Consider the following 18,922-nt stretch of genomic DNA (forward strand, 5'->3'; position numbering starts at 1 on the left):
TAAACCCTTAGAGCATTTTAAAAGAGTATGTAAGGCAATATGGTTTTTGAGAAGAACGATGAAAATATTGTGGCGGGACATATTAACAAATGAAGAAGTGTTGCGATGTCGGAACAAGAAGAGAGCTGATATCATCAATCAGGAAATGGCATCTGGATTTCTGTGACGTACTGAGGAAAGAGAAGCTCGAATATCTTGCAGCGACAGGAGAAAATGATGGAAGAAAAAGTTGGGGTCCACAGAGCATGACATTCGTGAGTTACATCAAGGGATGGAGAGGCAAAAGTTGTAAAGGGCTTATTAGAACTTCTCAGATTAAAGACAGACGGAACAGCACGATCACCCATGTCATACAACAGGGCACATAACGATGTTGATGTTGACAAGGCTGTGGACCAAGATTGGGAATGAAATTTGGATGACTAAATCTTTGGCACTGCCTCTTTCTGTTCTGTAAATTTTTAAGTATGATAAAAACATACCGTAACAATATTAGGTTTTTTATATAAGTCTGAACCTTTAGCCAGTTTTTCAGTAATGTAGATCGGCTTTCCCTATAGGTTTAATTAACATTAAACGTAACCACTATTCACAAACAATCTGTACACACAGTCTGGGAAACAGAGGCATCATTTCAGTATGGAAGCCCGAATACAGGTTGGAAACCAGGGCCAGAAGACATCAGCCTGAAAGCCCAGATGAAGCTAGCCTGACAGTTATTGGGACTGGCAGTTGTAATTGTCCAAAGGAGTTCATATCAGGGGATTAATAGTGTTTGCTAACATCTATAGCTTGAGATAAAAGAAAAATCAATGAACTTCCAAATAGCTGTTTTAGTGCAATTCTCTTCAAGCTATTCAGCATTGATTTCAGTGACGGGAATCAGGCTGTGAATTTCTCCTTGGGACTTCTCATGTGCCTCTGCTGAGCTCACTCCAGATCCTTCAAAGACAATGTGTGATTGTAGTGAACATTCCAATAATCGCCAAGTGAGTGGCATACTTTGTCCTCAACCCTTCCCTTTAAAAATAAGTAACAAAGTCTTGCAATTTACTGCAGAAACTACATTCCGTTTGTCATTTGCAGTGACCTTTCCAATTCGGAAGGATTTTGAGCTGTCTAGACCCAGGTCATGAGGACCTGCAGTATAAATCTGTCCTTAATAAGAAAAATGAACAAACGTTCATCTTACTCAGCAACATCACAGGGCAACTAGAATAGGAAACAGGAAAAAAAAGTCACTCAATTTTATCATATTTTGAGGCTGGAGGTTGAGGTGTAACATTGGGGCAGGATACATAGTGCATCATCCCATTCTGTCAAGGTGAAGGTGACTTGGGAATGGTTAATATTGCCACCTAGAAGGACAATAGAGATAATAGATTATCTTTATTATATTCGTGGCATGTTTCTGATTACTTTTTTTTCCTTCCTTGGTAATCTCAGTTACATCCTCATTTTGGAGGGGATGAATAGGTGAATAAAGGCCACTGATATCCTGTAGTTGGACAGGAGAGGACGTTGAATTTTTCCTTTCATCTAACTTTCACCCTCAACCCACACTGTACACTGATGGGCAGGTTGGCAGCATGGAAGAGGAGACCACAGAATCTAAATGCCAGCACTCTGAGCCATGAAAACTAGACCTGCTACCTTTTGTAAATATAGAGCCGAAGAAAGGCTACAGTATGAGGAGAAGACATAGAACCATAGGACATTACAGCACAGAAACAGGCCTTTTGGCCCTTCTTGGCTGTGCCGAACCATTTTTCTGCCTAGTCCCACTGACCTGCACCTGGGCCATATCCCTCCAAACCCCTCTCATCCATATACCTGCCCAAGTTTTTCTTAAGTGTCAAAAGTGAGCCCGCATTCACCACTTCATCTGGCAGCTCATTCCACACTCCCACCACTCTCTGCGTGAAGAAGCGCCCCTCCCCAATGTTCCCTTTAAACATTTCCCCCTTCACCCTTAACCCATGACCTCTGTTTTTTCTCTCCCCTAGCCTCAGTGGAAAAAGCTTGCTTGCATTCACTCACTCTATTTATATCCATCATAATTTTATACACCTCTATCAAATCACCCCTCACTCTCCTATGCTCCAGGGAATAATGTCCTAACCTATTCAACCTTTCTCTGTAACTCAGTTTCTTAAGTCCTGGCAACATCCTTGTAAACCTTCTCTGCACTCTTTCAACCTTATTAATATCCTTCCTGTAATTAGGTAACCAAAACTGCACACAATACTCCAAATTCGGTCTCACCAATGTCTTATACAACTTCACCATTACATTCCAACTCTTATACTCAATACTTTGATTTATAAAGGCCAATGTACCAAAAGCTCTCTTTACGACCCTATCTACTTGTGACGCCACTTTTAGGGAATTATGTATCTGTACTCCCAGATCCCTCTGTTCTACTGTACTCCTCAGTGTCCTACCATTTACCTTGTACCTTCTACCTTGGTTTGGCCTTCCGAAGTGCAATACCTCACACTTGTCCGCATTAAACTCCATCTGCCATTTTTCAGCCCATTCCTCCAACTGGTCCAAATCCCTCTGCAAGCTTTGAAAACCTTCTTCACTGTCCACTACACCTCCAATCTTTGTATCATCAGCACATTATCATCCAGATCATTGATATAGATGACAAATAACAATGGACCCAGCACTGATCCCTGTAGCACACCACTAGTCACAGACCTCCACTCAGAGAAGCAATCCTCCATTACCACTTCCATTGAGCCAATGTCTAATCCAATTTACTACCTCTCCATGTATACCTAGCGACTGATTCTTCCTAACTAACCTCCCATGTGAGACCTTGTCAAAGGCCTTACTGAAGTCCACGTATACAACATCCACTGCCTTCCCTTCATCCACTTTCCTGGTAACTTCCTCGAAAAACTCTAATAGATTGGTTAAACATGACCTACCACGCACAAAGCCATGCTGACTTTTTCTAATAAGTCCCTGTCTATCCAAATATTTGTAGATCCTGTCTCTTAGTATTCCTTCCAATAATTAACCTACTACCAAATTCAAACTTACTGGCCTATAATTTCCCGGCTTACTTTTTAAGCCTTTTTTAAACAACGGAACTACATGAGCTATCCTCCAATCCTCCGGCACCTGACCCGTGGATATCGACATTTTAGATATTTCTGCCAGGGCCCCTGCAATTTCAACACTAGTCTCCTTCAAGGTCCAAGGGAATACCCTGTCAGGTCCTGGGGATTTATCTACTCTGATTTGCCTCAAGACAGCAAGCTCCTCCTCCTCTTTAATCTGTATAAGTTCCATGACCTCCCTACTTGTTTGCCTTGTTTCCAGAGACTCCATGCCAGTTTCCTTAGTAAATACTGACACAAAAAACCCATTTAAGATCTCCCCCATTTCTTTTGGTTCCATACATAGCCGACCACTCTGATCTTCAAGAGGACCAATTTTATCCCTTACTATCCTTTTGCTCTTGTAGAAACTCTTAGGATTATCCTTCAACCTGAATTGCCAAAGTAACCTCATGTCTTCTTTTAGCCCTCCTGATTTCTTTCTTAAGTATTTTCTTACTCTTTTTATACTCCTCACTCATCTTATTTCCTCCCTGTTGCCTACACATGTTATACATCTCTCTCTTCTTTATCAGAGTTCCAATATCCCTTGAAAACCGAGGTTCCTTATTCTTATTCATTTTGCCTTTAACCCTGACAGGAACATATTAACTCTGCACTCTCAAAATTTCTCCTTTGAAGCCCTCCCACTTACCAATCACAGCCTTGCCAGAGAACAACCTGTCCCAATCTATGCTTTTTAGATCCTTTCTCATTTCTTCAATTTTGGCCTTTTTCCAGTTTAGAACTTCAACCCGAGGACCAGATCTATCTTTATCCATGATCAAGTTGAAACTAATGACGTTATGATCACTGGAACCGAAGTGTTTCCCTACACACACTTCCATCACCTGCCCTAACTCATTTCCTAATAGGAGATCTAATATTGCATCCTCCCTAGTTGGTACATCTATACATTGATTTAGAAAACTTTCCTGAATACATTTTACAAACTCTAACCCATCTAGACCTTTAACAGTATAGGAGACCCAATCAATGTGTGGAAAATTAAAATCCCCTACAATCACAACTTTCTGTCTCCGGCAGTTGTCTGTTATCTCTCTGCAGATTTGCTCCTCCAATTCTCACTGACTATTGGGTGGTCCATAATAAAACCCCATTAATGTGGTCATACCATTCCTGTTTCTCAGCTCCACCCATATGACCTCAGTAGACAAGCCTTCTAATCTGTTCTGCCAAAGCACTGCTGTAATATTTTCCCTGACTAGCAAAGCCAACGCCCCCCCCACCCTTTATTCCTCTGCCTCTATCACATCTGAAACATCGGAACCCTGAAACATTGAGCTGCCAGTCCTGACCCTCCTGTAGCCAAGTTTCAGTAATGGCTATGATGTCATAATTCCATGTGTCAATCCAGGCCCTCAGCTCATCTGCCTTTCCCACAATACTCCTCGTGTTGAAATATACACACCTCAGAAGATTATTACCACCACACACAACCTTACTATTTGTGATCAAGCACGAGGAAATCTGCAGATGCTGGAAATTCAAACAACACACACAAAATGCTGGTGGAACACAGCAGGCCAGGCAGCATCTATAGGAAGAAGCAATGTCGATGTTTCAGGCCAAGACCCTTCATCAGTCCTGACGAAGGGTCTCGGCCCGAAACGTCGACAGTGCTTCTTCCTATAGATGCTGCCTGGCCTGCTGTGTTCCACCAGCATTTTGTGTGTGTTGTTTACTATTTGTGACTTTGCATGGACTACTAACATCATTTATTTTTACCCCCGTTCCACTATCTACTCTGGCACTCTAGTTCCCATCCCCCTGCAAATCTAGTTTAAACATCTGAACAATCACACCCAAATCAGCTCTCTATGGACCAGCTGGCCAGTTCCACCCACCTGGCATCTTCCATAGAACCTTGCAAAGGTTTTCTCACCACCTAGATAGAAAGTGGTAAATTTATGCATTGCAAGCCTCCACAAACAGCAACGTAAAATGATGACCAAAGTCATTTCATCATACTGCTGAAGGGATAAATATTATCTTGGGTAGTGGGATGAAATGTCTTCAAAATCGTGCCATGGGGGTCTATGAAGTCAAACCCGTGACTGGCGAATCCAGCGGTTGATACCCAGAGGAAGTCCGGAGGGCAAAGGTGAGGAATGAAGTCCGGAGCTTGGAAATTCCAAAGGTACACATCCCAAAGTTTGTGAGCCCAAGGCCAAGGACTGGAGGCCCGGTGACAGATTGCCCGGGGGCTGGAGGTGTGTGTATTTATATTTGTATGAGGGTGAGAAAGGGTCTTGTTTTGCTGTTGTCTTGTTCTGTTGTTGTTGCTGCTTGGGCTGTTCTGTGTTGTGTGTTGTATTGTGTTGTGTCGAACATCCTGGGAATGCTATATGGCACCAGAATGTGTGGCAACACTTGAGGCAGACCCTAGCATATCTCTGTGTGTGTTAGTTGTTAATGCAAACAACGCATTCCTCTGTATGTTTCAATGTACATGTGAGAAATAAATCTGAAACTGATAGCCACCCGAGGAGACTTCTTTTAGCATCTCTTCCAAATGATGGTACTGCTAACAATTCAGCATTCCCCGAACCACGCAGGGATGTCATTCTGGAAAATGTATTTGTACTTCCGGACTGGGATTGACAGAATAAACTCTGACTCAAAGGTGAGAGCAGTGGCAACAAGACAAAGCAATGGCTGGGATCTAACCAGTCCCACTGCAGAAATGACATTAAAGAAACCTTTTTTTTTGCAATCTGCTTGGAGATATTCAGTTACCCTTAAACTTCTGTGTGCCATTTTGTGCCTGGATTTCACAGTTCCGCCAGTCACCTTGCTGTTAGATTACAGTCAGATTACCGAACAAGAACACGATAGCCTCTTTGCTGTTCATCAGCCATAATTACATGGTCCTTTAACCCTTGCTGAAAAAAACCAGGTCCCATTAATACCAGACTGTATTCCATTCATTGGGGATCATCTGAATACAGTACCATCTGCCAGGATTTACACCTACATCTGATCTAAATTTGATCCAAGTGCCAGGTGTATGCTAAATTAGCTCCACTGGCTGTTCAAAGCAGAGCTTGTTTTTAATCCACAGAATCAAAATTCTCTGCTTCCAAACTGTGTGCTATGAAAACCAAAAAATTAGGACATGAACTTTAGTGTTTTACTTATGACAACCAAAAGAACACAGAACGGTACTGCACAGGACTCTCCAGCCCACAATTTTGCACTTAACTAAATACGCTAATAATGCCTAATTGAACAAATCCCTTCTGCCTGCACATGTCCCGTATCCTGCTGTTCTCTGCGTATCCATGTGCCTATCTATGAACTTCTTAAACACCTCTGTTGTATCTGTCCCCACCACAATAGCAGCACATTACAGGCACCCACAATTCTCTGTACAAAATTCTCCTTTGAAGTTTCATCCTCTCACCTTAAATACATATACTCATTTAAAATATTTTAGGTATTTTGATCCAGGGAAAAGATATCGGCTGTCCACCTCATAATTTTATAAATTTTTGTCAGGTCTCTGCTCAACTTCTATTACTTCAAAGAAAACAACCCAACTTTGTCAAACCTTATAGCAACCACTCCCTAATTCAGGCAAAATCCTGGTAAATCTTTTCTGAATCCTATCCAAAGCCTTCACATGCTTCCTGTAATGGGGGGGGGGGGGGGCGGAACCAGAAATTAAAGCAATACTCTAGATGTGGCCTAACCAGAGCATTGTAGAGCATAAAAGTAATACTTGTTAAAGAATGCAACTCACCACATCTTCCCACTGCCTTAATAGGGATAGAGTTTCTCTTGTCCTTACCTACCTTCCCATAAGCCTCTGCATCCAACACATCATTTCCCACAACTTTTATCATCTCCAAAGGGATCCTGCTACCAAACACATCTTTACTTCCCTCCCTCCCCCCCCCCACCCCCCGACTCTCTGCTTTCCACAGGGATTGCTCCATCCATGATTCCCTTGTCCATTCATTCCTCCCCACTAATCTCCCACCTGGCCCTTATCCCTGCAAGCAGCCAAAGTGCATCACCTGCCCTTTCACCTCCTCCCTCACCTCCATTCAGGGCCCCAAACAGTCCTTCCAGGTAAGGCAACACTTCACCTGTGAATCTGCTGGGGTTGTCTATTGTATTTGGTGCTCTCAGTGCAGCCTCTTCTAAGTTGATGAGACCCAGCATAGGTTGGTGATCACTTCTTTCAGCACCTCCGCTCCATTGGCAAAAGCGGAACTTTGCGATGGCCAGACATTTTAATTTCAATTTCCTTTCCCGTTCTGACATGGCCTCCTTTTGTGCCATGATGAGGCCACCCTCGGGGTGGAGGAGCAACACCTTATATTCCTTCTGGGTAGGCTCCAACCTGATGGCATGAACATCAACTTCTCCTTCTGGTAAAAAAATTATTTTCCTCTTCTTCTATTCCTCACTCTGACCTCTTTCCACTTCTCACCTGATGCCCCTCCTCCTTTCCTTTCTCCCATGGTCCACTCTCCTTTCCTATCATATTCCTTCTTCTCCAGCCCTTTACCTTTCCTATCCACCTGGCTTCACCTATCACCTTTTAGCTAAACCCCTCCCCACTCCCTTTCCCGTCCTGAAGAAAGGTCTCGGCCCGAGATATCGACTGTTTATTCATTCCCATACAGGCTGATTGACCTGCTGAGTTCCTCCACATCTTGTGCGTGTTGCATTAGATTTCCAGCATCTGCAGGATCTCTTGAGTTTGTGATTTGTTACAGAGATCTGGACAATAAATTATTTAAAAGGAAGCAAAAATAAACTGCTAGAAGAACTCAGCGGTCAAGCAGTGTGTCCAACGTCACACCCCGGTTTCCAGTATGCCTCCAGTCTAAAAGGATTCTTTTTCATGTAAAGGTGAAGCAAAGCCAGAGGGACGTCAGTTGTGGATATAGACTGATTATAAAAGCCAACAAAAAGTATTGCCTACCAAAAGTAGTGGATACTCTCCAGTCTATCACAGGAAAAGCCCTCCACACCATGGAGCACATCTACAAGGAGCACTGCCAAAAGGAAGCAGCATCCATCATCAAGGACCCCCACCATCCATCTTCTCACTGCTGACATTGGGAACGAAGTAAAGGTCCCACACCAACAGGTTCAGGAACAGTTATCACCCTTCAACCAACAGGCTGGTGAACCAGTGTGGGTAACTTCACTCACCTCAACTCTGAACCGATTCCACAACCTATGGACTAATTTTTAAGGACTCTACACCTCATGTTATCAGCATTATTTATTTGCTATTTATTTGTGATCCTTATTTGTTTTTTGTTGTATTTGTACAATTTGTCTTTTGTACATAGTTTGTCAAGTCTTGTGTGAAGTTTTTCATTGAATCTATTGTATTTTTTTGTTCTACCTTCAAGAAAATGAATCTCAGGGTAGTACGTATTTTGATAAAAATTTTACCTTGACCTTTGATTAGTGGACTCACCTGGAGTTAAATGGACAGTGCTAAACTGCATTAAATCAAATAAACTTATTTGACCAAATAAGTACAAAATGGTACAATTCTATGATTCTAGAATGCAGGAGCAAGTACATAAATTTTGCAGGCATTCACAGGAAAAAGAAAGAATTTTATGAAAAAATGTACATAAGCAGACATAGACCGACAAACAACCAAAGTGCACAGAAAGGCAAACAGCGCGAACAAAAATAATTCTGATTTGTTAAAGAGTCCTTGAAAGTGAATCCGTAGGTTGGAGATTCAACTCAGTTGTGGTGAATTAAATTATCCATGCCAGTTCAGGAGCCTGATGGTTTGAGGGTAATAATCATTTCTGAACCTACTGCTGTGGGACCTAAGGCTTCTGTACCTCCTGCCTGATAATAGTAGTGAAAAGTGGGCACGGCCCGGATGGCGAGGGTCTTTAATGATGGACGCTGCTTTTTTGTGGGGAGGGCTTTGTCTGTGACTGACTGGGCTGTACCCACCATTGGTCACAATACTGTTACTCCCATTCCCAACTCACACCTTTCCACACTCTATTCTATCTCAAGTGCATTTCCAATATCCAGCTGAAGGCACTGAATTATTCTCTTTCTGCCGCCTCTAAAAGAAGTGATTTTGAAATCATAATGACTGACATACTCTCCCCCAATCCTATTGGTATTTAACTGCCTATTTCCTTTGATGCATTAGCCGAGATCCTGAGTGAAGGGGAAAGGTTGAACAGGTTAGGACTTTATCCTGGAGTGCAGGAGGGAGAATATGATAGAGGCATACAAAATAATGAGGGGTATTGATAGGGTTAATGCAAGCACGCTTTTGCAGTTGAGGTTGGCTGAGACTACAACTAGCGGTCATGGGTTAAGAGTGAAAGGTGAAATGCTTAAGAGGAACTGGAAGGGGGAACTTCTTCAGAGGGTGGTGAGAGTGTGGAATGACCTGCCAGAGGAAGTAGTGGATGCTGGTGTAATTTCAACAGGTAAGAGAAATTTTGATAGGTACATGGATGGGAGCAGAATGGAGGGCTGCCATCTGGGTGCACGTCAATGGGACTAGGTAGAATAATAGCAGGGCATGGACTAGATCAACTAAGGGGCCTATTTCTGTATTGCAGTGTTCCATAACTCCCTGACTCTATGACAATAACTCTGAGTAAAAATACTTTCAGCCAAGTACTCTGAGCATCTTCTGCCAGAGATTTAATTGTTAGTCCGTCAACCACCTACTACAGGGGCAAACTTGCCTCTTTTTTCCTATTTAATGATGTCATGTTTTTGCAATTTATATACAGTAGAAGGCATCATCAATGAAACTTACCTGAAAACATCATCATGTGTTGTAAGTTCCATGGGATCCTTCTCTTGCGCCGCAGGTTGAGCAGCAGGGTTAAAGGGTATATGTTACAAGCACGAGCCACAAAGATAGCGATCTATTGACAACAATATCTTAAGGAAAGTAGCAAATGCATCAGCTGATGAATACTTGGATTAGAATTTGCATCTTTACGTTACACAGTATGATGCTATAAAACATTGCCAATTGCACAGAGCCTAGACACTTCCGTGGACCCCATTTTATTAAAGGAACATTCTAAATGCCAGAAATTGTTCAGACCAGAACTTTGAACCTTTCGCACTACCTTTAGAATCAGAATCAGAGTCAGTATTGTCACTAAAATTTGTTGCTTTGCAGCAGCAGTACAGGGTAATGTATAAAATATACTATAAATTATATTGAAATACATATTTAAACAACTAAATAAGCAGTGCAAAAAGAGTCATGTTAAGGAAATTCCACTAAATTCTCTTCTACAAACTGGGGAAAGAGAAATGACTGGAACAGATATAGAAAATGGAAGCTAATGGAATCGGAAAACTGGAAAACCTGCAAAGATTAGCTTGAGTAGGTTTAAAAAAATTCTTTACTTTCTTTATTTATCAAGGAAGCTAATGCTGCTGGCAATATCAGAGGTAATGCCTGTTTCAAATTGAATTAAAACCACTGTTAAGGGCCAAACATATTGGTGAGAATGGAGTCACTTACAAGCCAGAGAAGACAAGTACAGTGAATTCTTTACCTTGTATGACATTAGTGAACTCGATGTGCTCTACAATGCAGAACTTCCATGGTTACTTTTGCTGACATTACCTATTTATTCCAAATTTATTTAATTACTTGAATTTAAATTCCATTCCTACCAATAGTAGGATCTAAATTTATGTTTAGATTGTCACTTTTGTCCCTTTAAAAGCAATTTTCTGAAATTAAGAATTTTGAGAAAAAGTGTACTATCAGCATGGGAAAATTGACTCCTAAAGCTTGTTACTGCTCAAGAACAGAATGTTATTTGGAGTTGGTTCTAACAAAGTGAGCCACATTTTCTTTGAAGCAGTATAGGATAGATAGCTAACACCATTTCAATGCTGGAAAATGGGACAGGAAGATTTCTAGGCCAAGAACTTTTGAAGTGTGTTAATTTGTGTGAAAAATAATCAGCATCATATTTCTTCCCAGGATGCATGATAGTAGTCAGTTTCAGATTAGAGCAAGTAAACTATAATGAATAAGTGCTGGAAATTCTCAGTAGGTCAGGCAGCAGTTGTAGAGAGTGAGAAAAAAATAATAATGCTTCAGGTCCATGTCCTTGTATCAAACAGTTGGGTGGAGCTCTGATTTAAAACTACTCAGTAATAATCCCACAGATAGCAGGTTCACACCACTGGCTCCTCTGCTGAGCTGTTGATTTCCTTATTTTTTTCTTAGTCAGCCTTATTTCGAATCTGTTAAACAGGGGAAAATATCTCTTCTCTTCCATTTGAAGAAGTGCTAACCAAGATGCCTCTGAGGGTCTCAACATCTCAGCATGGTTGTCAACAACATGAGCCAAGCTAAAAACAATCTGGGCATTTTCCCCGTTAATTGATCCCACATCAGTCTTCAGGTTTTGTTACATTTCACAAAATTGAAGACTGAAAATCAGAAGCTGCTTGTACTGGGAGAAGCTGCAGATGATTCTCATCCTCGGATGAACTATTCTGCACTTTAATTATTTACTGGATGTTAACAAGGTTAAATTTTATTGGCCATCTTTAAATGCAGTTGGCGAGGTGCTGTTTTAAACCACTGAAGTCTGTGTGCTAATTAGTAGGGAATCCCCTGATTCTGCTACATCGATGAGCAAAGAAGAAACAGATTTCCAGAAAAGATAGTGTGAAGATTAGAAGGAATGGTGTTTCTATGCTCCTGCTTCCTTATCTTTCTGGCTGGTAGAGCTCAAGAGGCTGAAAGGTTCTGTTGAAAAACTTTTGGCAAGATTATGTAGTGAATTTTGTAAATGATACACCCTGCAGCTGTGGTGTGTTGGTGATAAAAGTATGGAATACTCTGACTGGAAAACTATGTTCAAGCTAAGCTCTGACCTGGAAGCTTTTGAGTGTTACAAGTACATTGAAAATTCAGGTGGGCACTGAATATTCCATCAGATTCTTGACACTACTTAGGCAAAGGGAGCGTGATGGCTGTACACTTGTTCTCGTTGCTGCAGAATCATGTAACTGGCCAAGGTGCTTCTAATCAAAGGTAACCAGAAAGTTGATGGCAAGCAATTTGGCAATGGTAACCTTGTTGAAAATCAAGGAGAAAGAGACTTCCTTTTCATTACTGACACTTGCGTGGCACAAATATTAATCTCCACTTAATCAGACCACGTCTCACCAATGTCCATATTTACAGGCATCACCATCCGCTAATATTCCCCTCTAACCTGGAGGCTCATGGAACTCTTGCAATGATAACTAGAGATGATGTAAAAAAATCCAACTTCCTACCCTTGAAATGCCAAAAGACCGGCAAGGTTTTATACCCTTGCTGCCCATTAATTTCAGTTTTACCAGGATCTTCCCTGTTGCCATAACTTGGTTAAATCCTGCCTTGATGTGACTTCACTTCTGGAACCTAAACTGAGCACCAGTGAGCAGAAATACCATCTGATTGTACTGTTGAGATCTCCTTCCATTTCTTTGCTAACACTTGAGAGTTGACTCTTGAGCCACTCATTGGAATTATTTGACAGAAGTCATTGATAATAAAATAGAAGACATCTATTTTGTTGCAGAGGCTAGAGGTGTACCACTACTAGAAAAGCCTGACTGCATGAAAGGCTGGTACAGGGACTCCATCTTCAATAGTACAACTGGGATGTTGTCCGATCTTGCAGGATTTTAGGGATTTCTTTCCTGGGCACAGGAGAATGAGGGTAGATCTTATATACAAAATTATGAGGGGTATAGATAGGGTAAATGCAAGCAGGCTTTTCCCTCTGAGGATGGGTGGGACTACAGCTAGTTAAGGGAGAAAGGTGAAATACTGAAGGGGAGCATCTTCACTCAGAGGATGGTGCAGTCTGGGTAAAGCTGCCAGGAGAATTGGTAGATGTGCAACATTTAAGAGGAGTTTGGATTGGTGAATGGATGAGAGAGATATGGAGGGCTATGGACCAGGTGTATGTAGACGGGACTAGGGATAAAACCAGGCCGGTTTAGACTGATGGGCCAAAGGGCCTGTTTCTCTGCTTTAGAGCTCTACTACTCTGTCATTCACTTTGTACGTTTAGTCATTTCTTGGTACAATGTGAATGAACTGAATTGGTTCACAATTGACCTCAGTAATTACTCGGCACAACTGACTGAACATGGTTGCAAATATTTCAGCCTTGCTTCTGGAACGTGCATGCTGGGCTCCACAACCTTTGAGGATGGGGATTTTCTTGGTGCCTCCTCGTCTTGTTAGTTATTTAATTGTTTATCATGATTCAATACTAAAGATGGCATAATAACAGAACTTTGTTTCTCTTCCCTATGCTCGGGGATTGCATTGCTCTGTCTACTGCATGCTGCTTGCATTGGCTTTCGTGCACAAGGTCTAACTCCAACCAGCCTGGTGCCCAATACTTGGTAAATGAGGGTAGATCCCCTCACTTGATTGCGGTAGTAGATTAAGTGATATACTCAGCCATGTGGCTACCAATCTTGGTAGAATTCAATTCTGTGGCCGGTGGTCTAGAGTATCTGTTAGAGGCCTGGTTTTTTAGCTCTCAGATCTATTCCAAATCTATTTCATTTAGCAAGAAGGCCATTCGGACAATACAATGTAGGTCATGAAGAGAGAAATCTGTGTCTCATCTCCAATATACAATTTGGTGAGGGAAAGATAAAGTAGGTTCATCCTTTATCTTGACTCCCTTACCATTGCTGCAGATCCTGTCACACATTAAGATACTGGAAAGCAGTCTGTAATTTAAACTTAACATTAACCATGCCTTATTAAAAAAAAGTAAAACGGTGTCACTATACCATCTCCTACTGTGGCTTTCTTCCAAAGTGCAGATGGCTTCTGACACTTTTTACACTAAACATTGGTTTTGAACAATGATACAGGTGTGCTTAGCAACTAGCCCACAGTCCCATAGAGAACCAGAACCTACATATAGTGCACTGCTTAGCTCTCTCCAGAGTTCCATGACTGGGCAACACTGATGGTTGGATATGCAGGCCTGTGATTTCTCACTCCACCTCTGGATTCAACACTTACCCGTTACTGGGCCAAGAGGCCGGACCCACTTTGTATCCGACTGCTCAGTGATGGGGCATAATTTTAAGCTGATTTGAAGAAAGTAAAGGGGGATGTCAGAAGTACGTTTTTGATACAGAGAATGGTGGGGGCATGGAGAGTGCTGGGTGGTAGAGGCAGATACACTAGAGGCATTTAAATAGGCACATGGATGACAGAAAGTGGAGGGCAGGGTTAGATTGATCTTGCATAGGCTGAAAAGTTGGCATAACATCGCAGGCTGAAGGGCCTGTACTGTTCTATGCTCTATAACTTGGCCCCATTAATCTAAAAGGAGTCGACAGCTTTAATTCAAAAGGTATATTGATGTAAGTTTCCCATCCTTATAGATTGAATATTTTATGGTTTTAAATAAATTAGAGGCAGATTATTGCACTTTTAATTAAGTATTTTTGGAATAATTAATCAGTGATGGTCAAACTGTTCCAATTCCAGGAAGACTACGATATGTTTGTAATGCCTTACTATATGTTTGAGGGCTTTGTAGATACCATCCTCTTCTCCAGGCAACCAATGAGATGCAGAAGCAGTTTTATTTTCATCTCCTCTGGTTTGTCTGTGATATTGATAACCACAGTGAAGACTCTTCTACTACTGTGGCTGATGCCTGGAAATCCAGCAACTCGGGTAGCTTTTCTTTTAAGCTTCCACTATCTCAGTTGATTTGTAGAGTTCACTGTCTCTTGGCACATGTCTGTGAGTGACTGTAAACAAGTCAATGTTCATATCCAAATTCAGACACGGAATCAAAATTTCACACTTTCATCAATCAATGCTTCTGACATGAAGTCTCAGAACCACCCACGGAGATAAATGGTGAGGTAATTTAAGCGAACAACAAGGGTACTTCATTAAATCAAAAATAAAGGCTAAAAGTGTCAGGTTAGTATTTCTAGCCGTGCTTTGCTTTATAGAAACAGACAGACTTTGAACTTTGCATGCTAAACACAGTTGATTAACCCACAGAGCAGTCATATAATCTAATCTTTAAGTGGAAAATTTATTTAAAAAAAGTATTGATTGCTAACGACCAATTTAACCAGTAACATAGAGTTTGCAGTAGAGCCTTGTCTATTTCAATCAAGGTGATGGAGGAATTCACTCAGGACACATTCTATGCTGTTGACAGTCTTCTTGCAAATATGTTCCAACATGAAGAAATAGCAGCTGAGGCAGGACAGGAGACAAATAAGAGGAGCTTACACTCAGTGGCCAGTTTATTGGGTACACCTGCAAATACCTAATACAAATTCTAATTGCAAATCTAATGCAACTAATGCAAACATCTAAAAGGCCATTCATGTGGCAGCAACTGAATGCATAAAAGTACGCAGACATGATCAAGAGCTTTTGTTGTTCAGACCAAATATCTGAGTGGGGATGAAATGAGATCCAAGTGATTTTGACCATGGAATGTTTGTTGGTACCAGTTGGGATAAACAGAAATATACAGCACATTACAGGCCCTTTGGCCCACAATGTTGTACCAATCATGTAATCTACTCTAGAAACTGCCTAAAATTTCCCTATTGTAAAGCCTCTATTTTCGAAGCTCCATGTACCTATTTAAGAGTCTCTTAAAAGACCCTATTGTATCCGCCTTTACCACCATCACCGGCAGTGCATTCCACACACCCACCACTCTCTGTGTGAAAAACTTACTTCTGACATCCCCTTGTACCATCTTACAAACACCTTTAAACTATGCACCCTGTGTTAGCCACTTCAGCCCTGGGAAAAAGCCTCTGGCTATCCACACGATCAATGCCTCTCATCATCTTATACACCTTTATCAGGTCACTTTCTCATCCTCCGTCACTCCAAGGAGAAAAAGCCAAACTCACTCAACCTATTCTCATAAGGCATGCTTCCCAATAGAGGCAATATCCTTGCAAATCTCCTCTACACTTTCTATATCGAAACAACATCCTTTTTGTGATGAGGTGACCAGAACTGAACACAGTACTCCAAGTGGGGTCTAACCAAGGTCTTATATAGCTGTAACATGACTTCATGGCTCTTGAACTTAATCCCACAGTTGATGAATGCCAATACACCATAAGCCTTTTTAACAAAACTGTCAACCTACACAGCAGCTTTGAGTATCCTATGGACACTGACCCCAAGATCTCGCTGATCCTCCACACTGCTGAGAGTATTACCATTAATATTGTATTCTGTCTTCAAATTCGACCTACCAAACTGAACCACTTCACATTTATCTGTGTTGAAGTCTATCTGCCACTTCTCAGCCCAGTTTGCATCCTATCGATGTCCCGTTGTAATTTTTGACAACCCTGCAGACTATCCACAACATCCCCAACTTGTGTGTCATCAGTAAACTTACTAACCCACCCTTCTATTTCCTCATCTAGGTCATTTATAAAAATCACCGTCCTCCATGCAGAATACGAACCATCCACAACCAACATTGCCTTTTGTGGGCAAGCCAATTCTGGAACCCCAAAGCAAGGTCTCCTTGAATCCCAGTCCTCACTACATTCTGAATGGGGAACCCTTGCATGGGGAGCCTTATCAAATGCTTTACAGAAATCCATATACACTACATCCACTGCTCTACCTTTATCAATGTGTTTTGTTACATCCTCAAAGAATTCAATCAGGTTCGTAAGGCATGACCTGCCCTTGACAAAGCCATGCTGACTATCCCTTATCAAATTACGTCTCTTCCAAATGCTCATAAATCTTGCCTCTCAGGATCTTCTCTAACAACTTGCCCACCACTGAAGTAAGATGCACTGGTCTATAATTTCCTGGGTTTTCTCTCCTCCCTTTCTTGAACAAAAGAACAACATTTGCAACCTTCCAATCCTCTGGTACTTCTCCCATCCCTACTGATGATGTAAAGTTTATCGCCAGAGGCTCAGCAATCTCCTCTCTCACTTCTCACAGAAGCCTGGGGTAGTCTGTGTATCTCAGAAACTGCTGATCTCCTGGGAATTTCACACACAACAGTCTAGAGTTCACAGAGAATGGAGCGATAAACAAAAACAGAATCCAGTAAGTGACAGTTCTGTGATTGAAAACACCTTGTTAATGAGAGACTTGTTCAAGTTGACGGGAAGGCAACAGTAACTCAAATACTATTGTGTACAACAGTGGTGTGCAGAAAAGCATCTCTGAAAGCTCCAAACCTTAAAGTGGATGGGTTACAGCAGCAGAAGTTCACGCTGGGTTCAAATCATTTACCTAATAAAGTGGCCACTGAGTGTATATTCTGGTGTTTGGTCTGAGCCATGGCGTCTGGGGTTAATGTTGAGGGTTCACAGTGCCACTACTTTCCAACAGTATGCTAATATACCACCGTACGGATAAATACCTCAGAGTACAAAATCTGTGCAGATTAGTGGAGGGATTATTATTACCTTGGAGGAACATAATGTTCTAGGATCATGAATGGGCCGTATCAACCTGTGATCCATTGCAGCTGATCTGACCTTCACTTCTCCACTTTCTTGGCTTTTTACCACAATCCCTAACAGCCTGAAAGAACAAAAATCAGTCTATCCTGACCAGGAACATAATCAATGGTTCATCGACGTTGATCGTCCTTATTTCTAGTAGTGACGAGACAGCCTACAGAGGAGAAGTTAACACCTTGACACAGTGGTGCCAAGATAACAACCTCTTCCTCAATATCCAAAAAACAAAAGAGCTGATTGTGGATTTCAGGAGGAACAGAGACAGGTTGACCCCGATCAACGTCAATGGGACTGCAGTTGAGAGGATGAGTAGTTTCAAGTTCCTCGGCATCCACATCACCAAAGATCTCACCTGGACTGTACACACTGACTGTGTGGCAAAAAATGCACAACAGCGTCTCTTCCACCTCAGGCGACTGAAGAAGTTCAGCATGAGCCCCCAAGTACTTCACAGACCTTCACCATAGAGAAAATCCTGACTGGCTGTATCACTGGCTGGTACAGGAATTGCACCAACCTTGTTCGCTGGGCACTGCAGAGAGTGGTACTGACAACCCAGCGCATCTGTGGATGTGAACTTCCCACCATTGAGGACACTTAGAGCAGCAGATACATAAAGAAGACCTAGAAGATTATCAGGGGCACCAGTCACCCCAACCATAAACTGTTTCAGCTGCTTCCTTCTGGCAAACGGCACCGCAGCATTAAAGCCAGGACCAACAGTCTATGGGACAGCTTCTTTCTACAAGACTGTAAATTCACTTGACTGTGCATTGCGACAGAGTCATAACACAAAGATTTTTACTCACTTGCCTTGTGGGATGGATGTAAGATTTAAATAAATTCAGTTCAATTCAATCCCCCAAAGGTCTCGGGATTATGGAATTCCAAACATTTTCAATCCTCTAAGAAAAAGAAGTTTTTCCTTGGTGCCACACCTCTATTCTGAAATATTAGTTCCCCACAAAAAGAAACCTCCTCTCAACATCTGCAGGAACTTGATGAAAATAGCTTTGGGCAATTTGTCTTACTTCAAAACCCAGATCAAACTCAAAAGAAAATATTTAGTCTTAATGGTCTGAGTTCAAAAGTAGGCTATATTGCTTACATTTGACTTCAGGAGCTAAATTATCTCCCCCCCCCCACCCCGCACATTTTTTGCCTGTAGACTTGGATCTTTTGTAGTCATGACTAGATGATGCACTTACAAATTCACACTGCATACAGATTTTGAGTTGACGAAAAGCTGGATG

At 41.7% G+C, this 18,922-nt stretch overlaps 1 protein-coding gene across 3 annotated transcripts in view; it reads right to left on the reverse strand.

Moving 5' to 3' along the window:
* LOC140725691 (sodium/hydrogen exchanger 9-like) overlaps nt 1-18,922 on the reverse strand; it is a 531,897-nt gene that overhangs the window by 222,666 nt on the left and 290,309 nt on the right. For all 3 annotated transcript variants that reach the window (XM_073041518.1, XM_073041520.1, XM_073041519.1), the window contains exon 11: nt 9,916-10,027. In XM_073041518.1, the coding sequence (XP_072897619.1) occupies nt 9,916-10,027 (112 nt within the window). The remainder of the gene's footprint in view (nt 1-9,915; nt 10,028-18,922) is intronic.

Source organism: Hemitrygon akajei, chromosome 3 (genome assembly GCF_048418815.1).
Source record: "Hemitrygon akajei chromosome 3, sHemAka1.3, whole genome shotgun sequence".
In the NCBI taxonomy this organism is placed as follows: Eukaryota; Metazoa; Chordata; class Chondrichthyes; order Myliobatiformes; family Dasyatidae; genus Hemitrygon; species Hemitrygon akajei.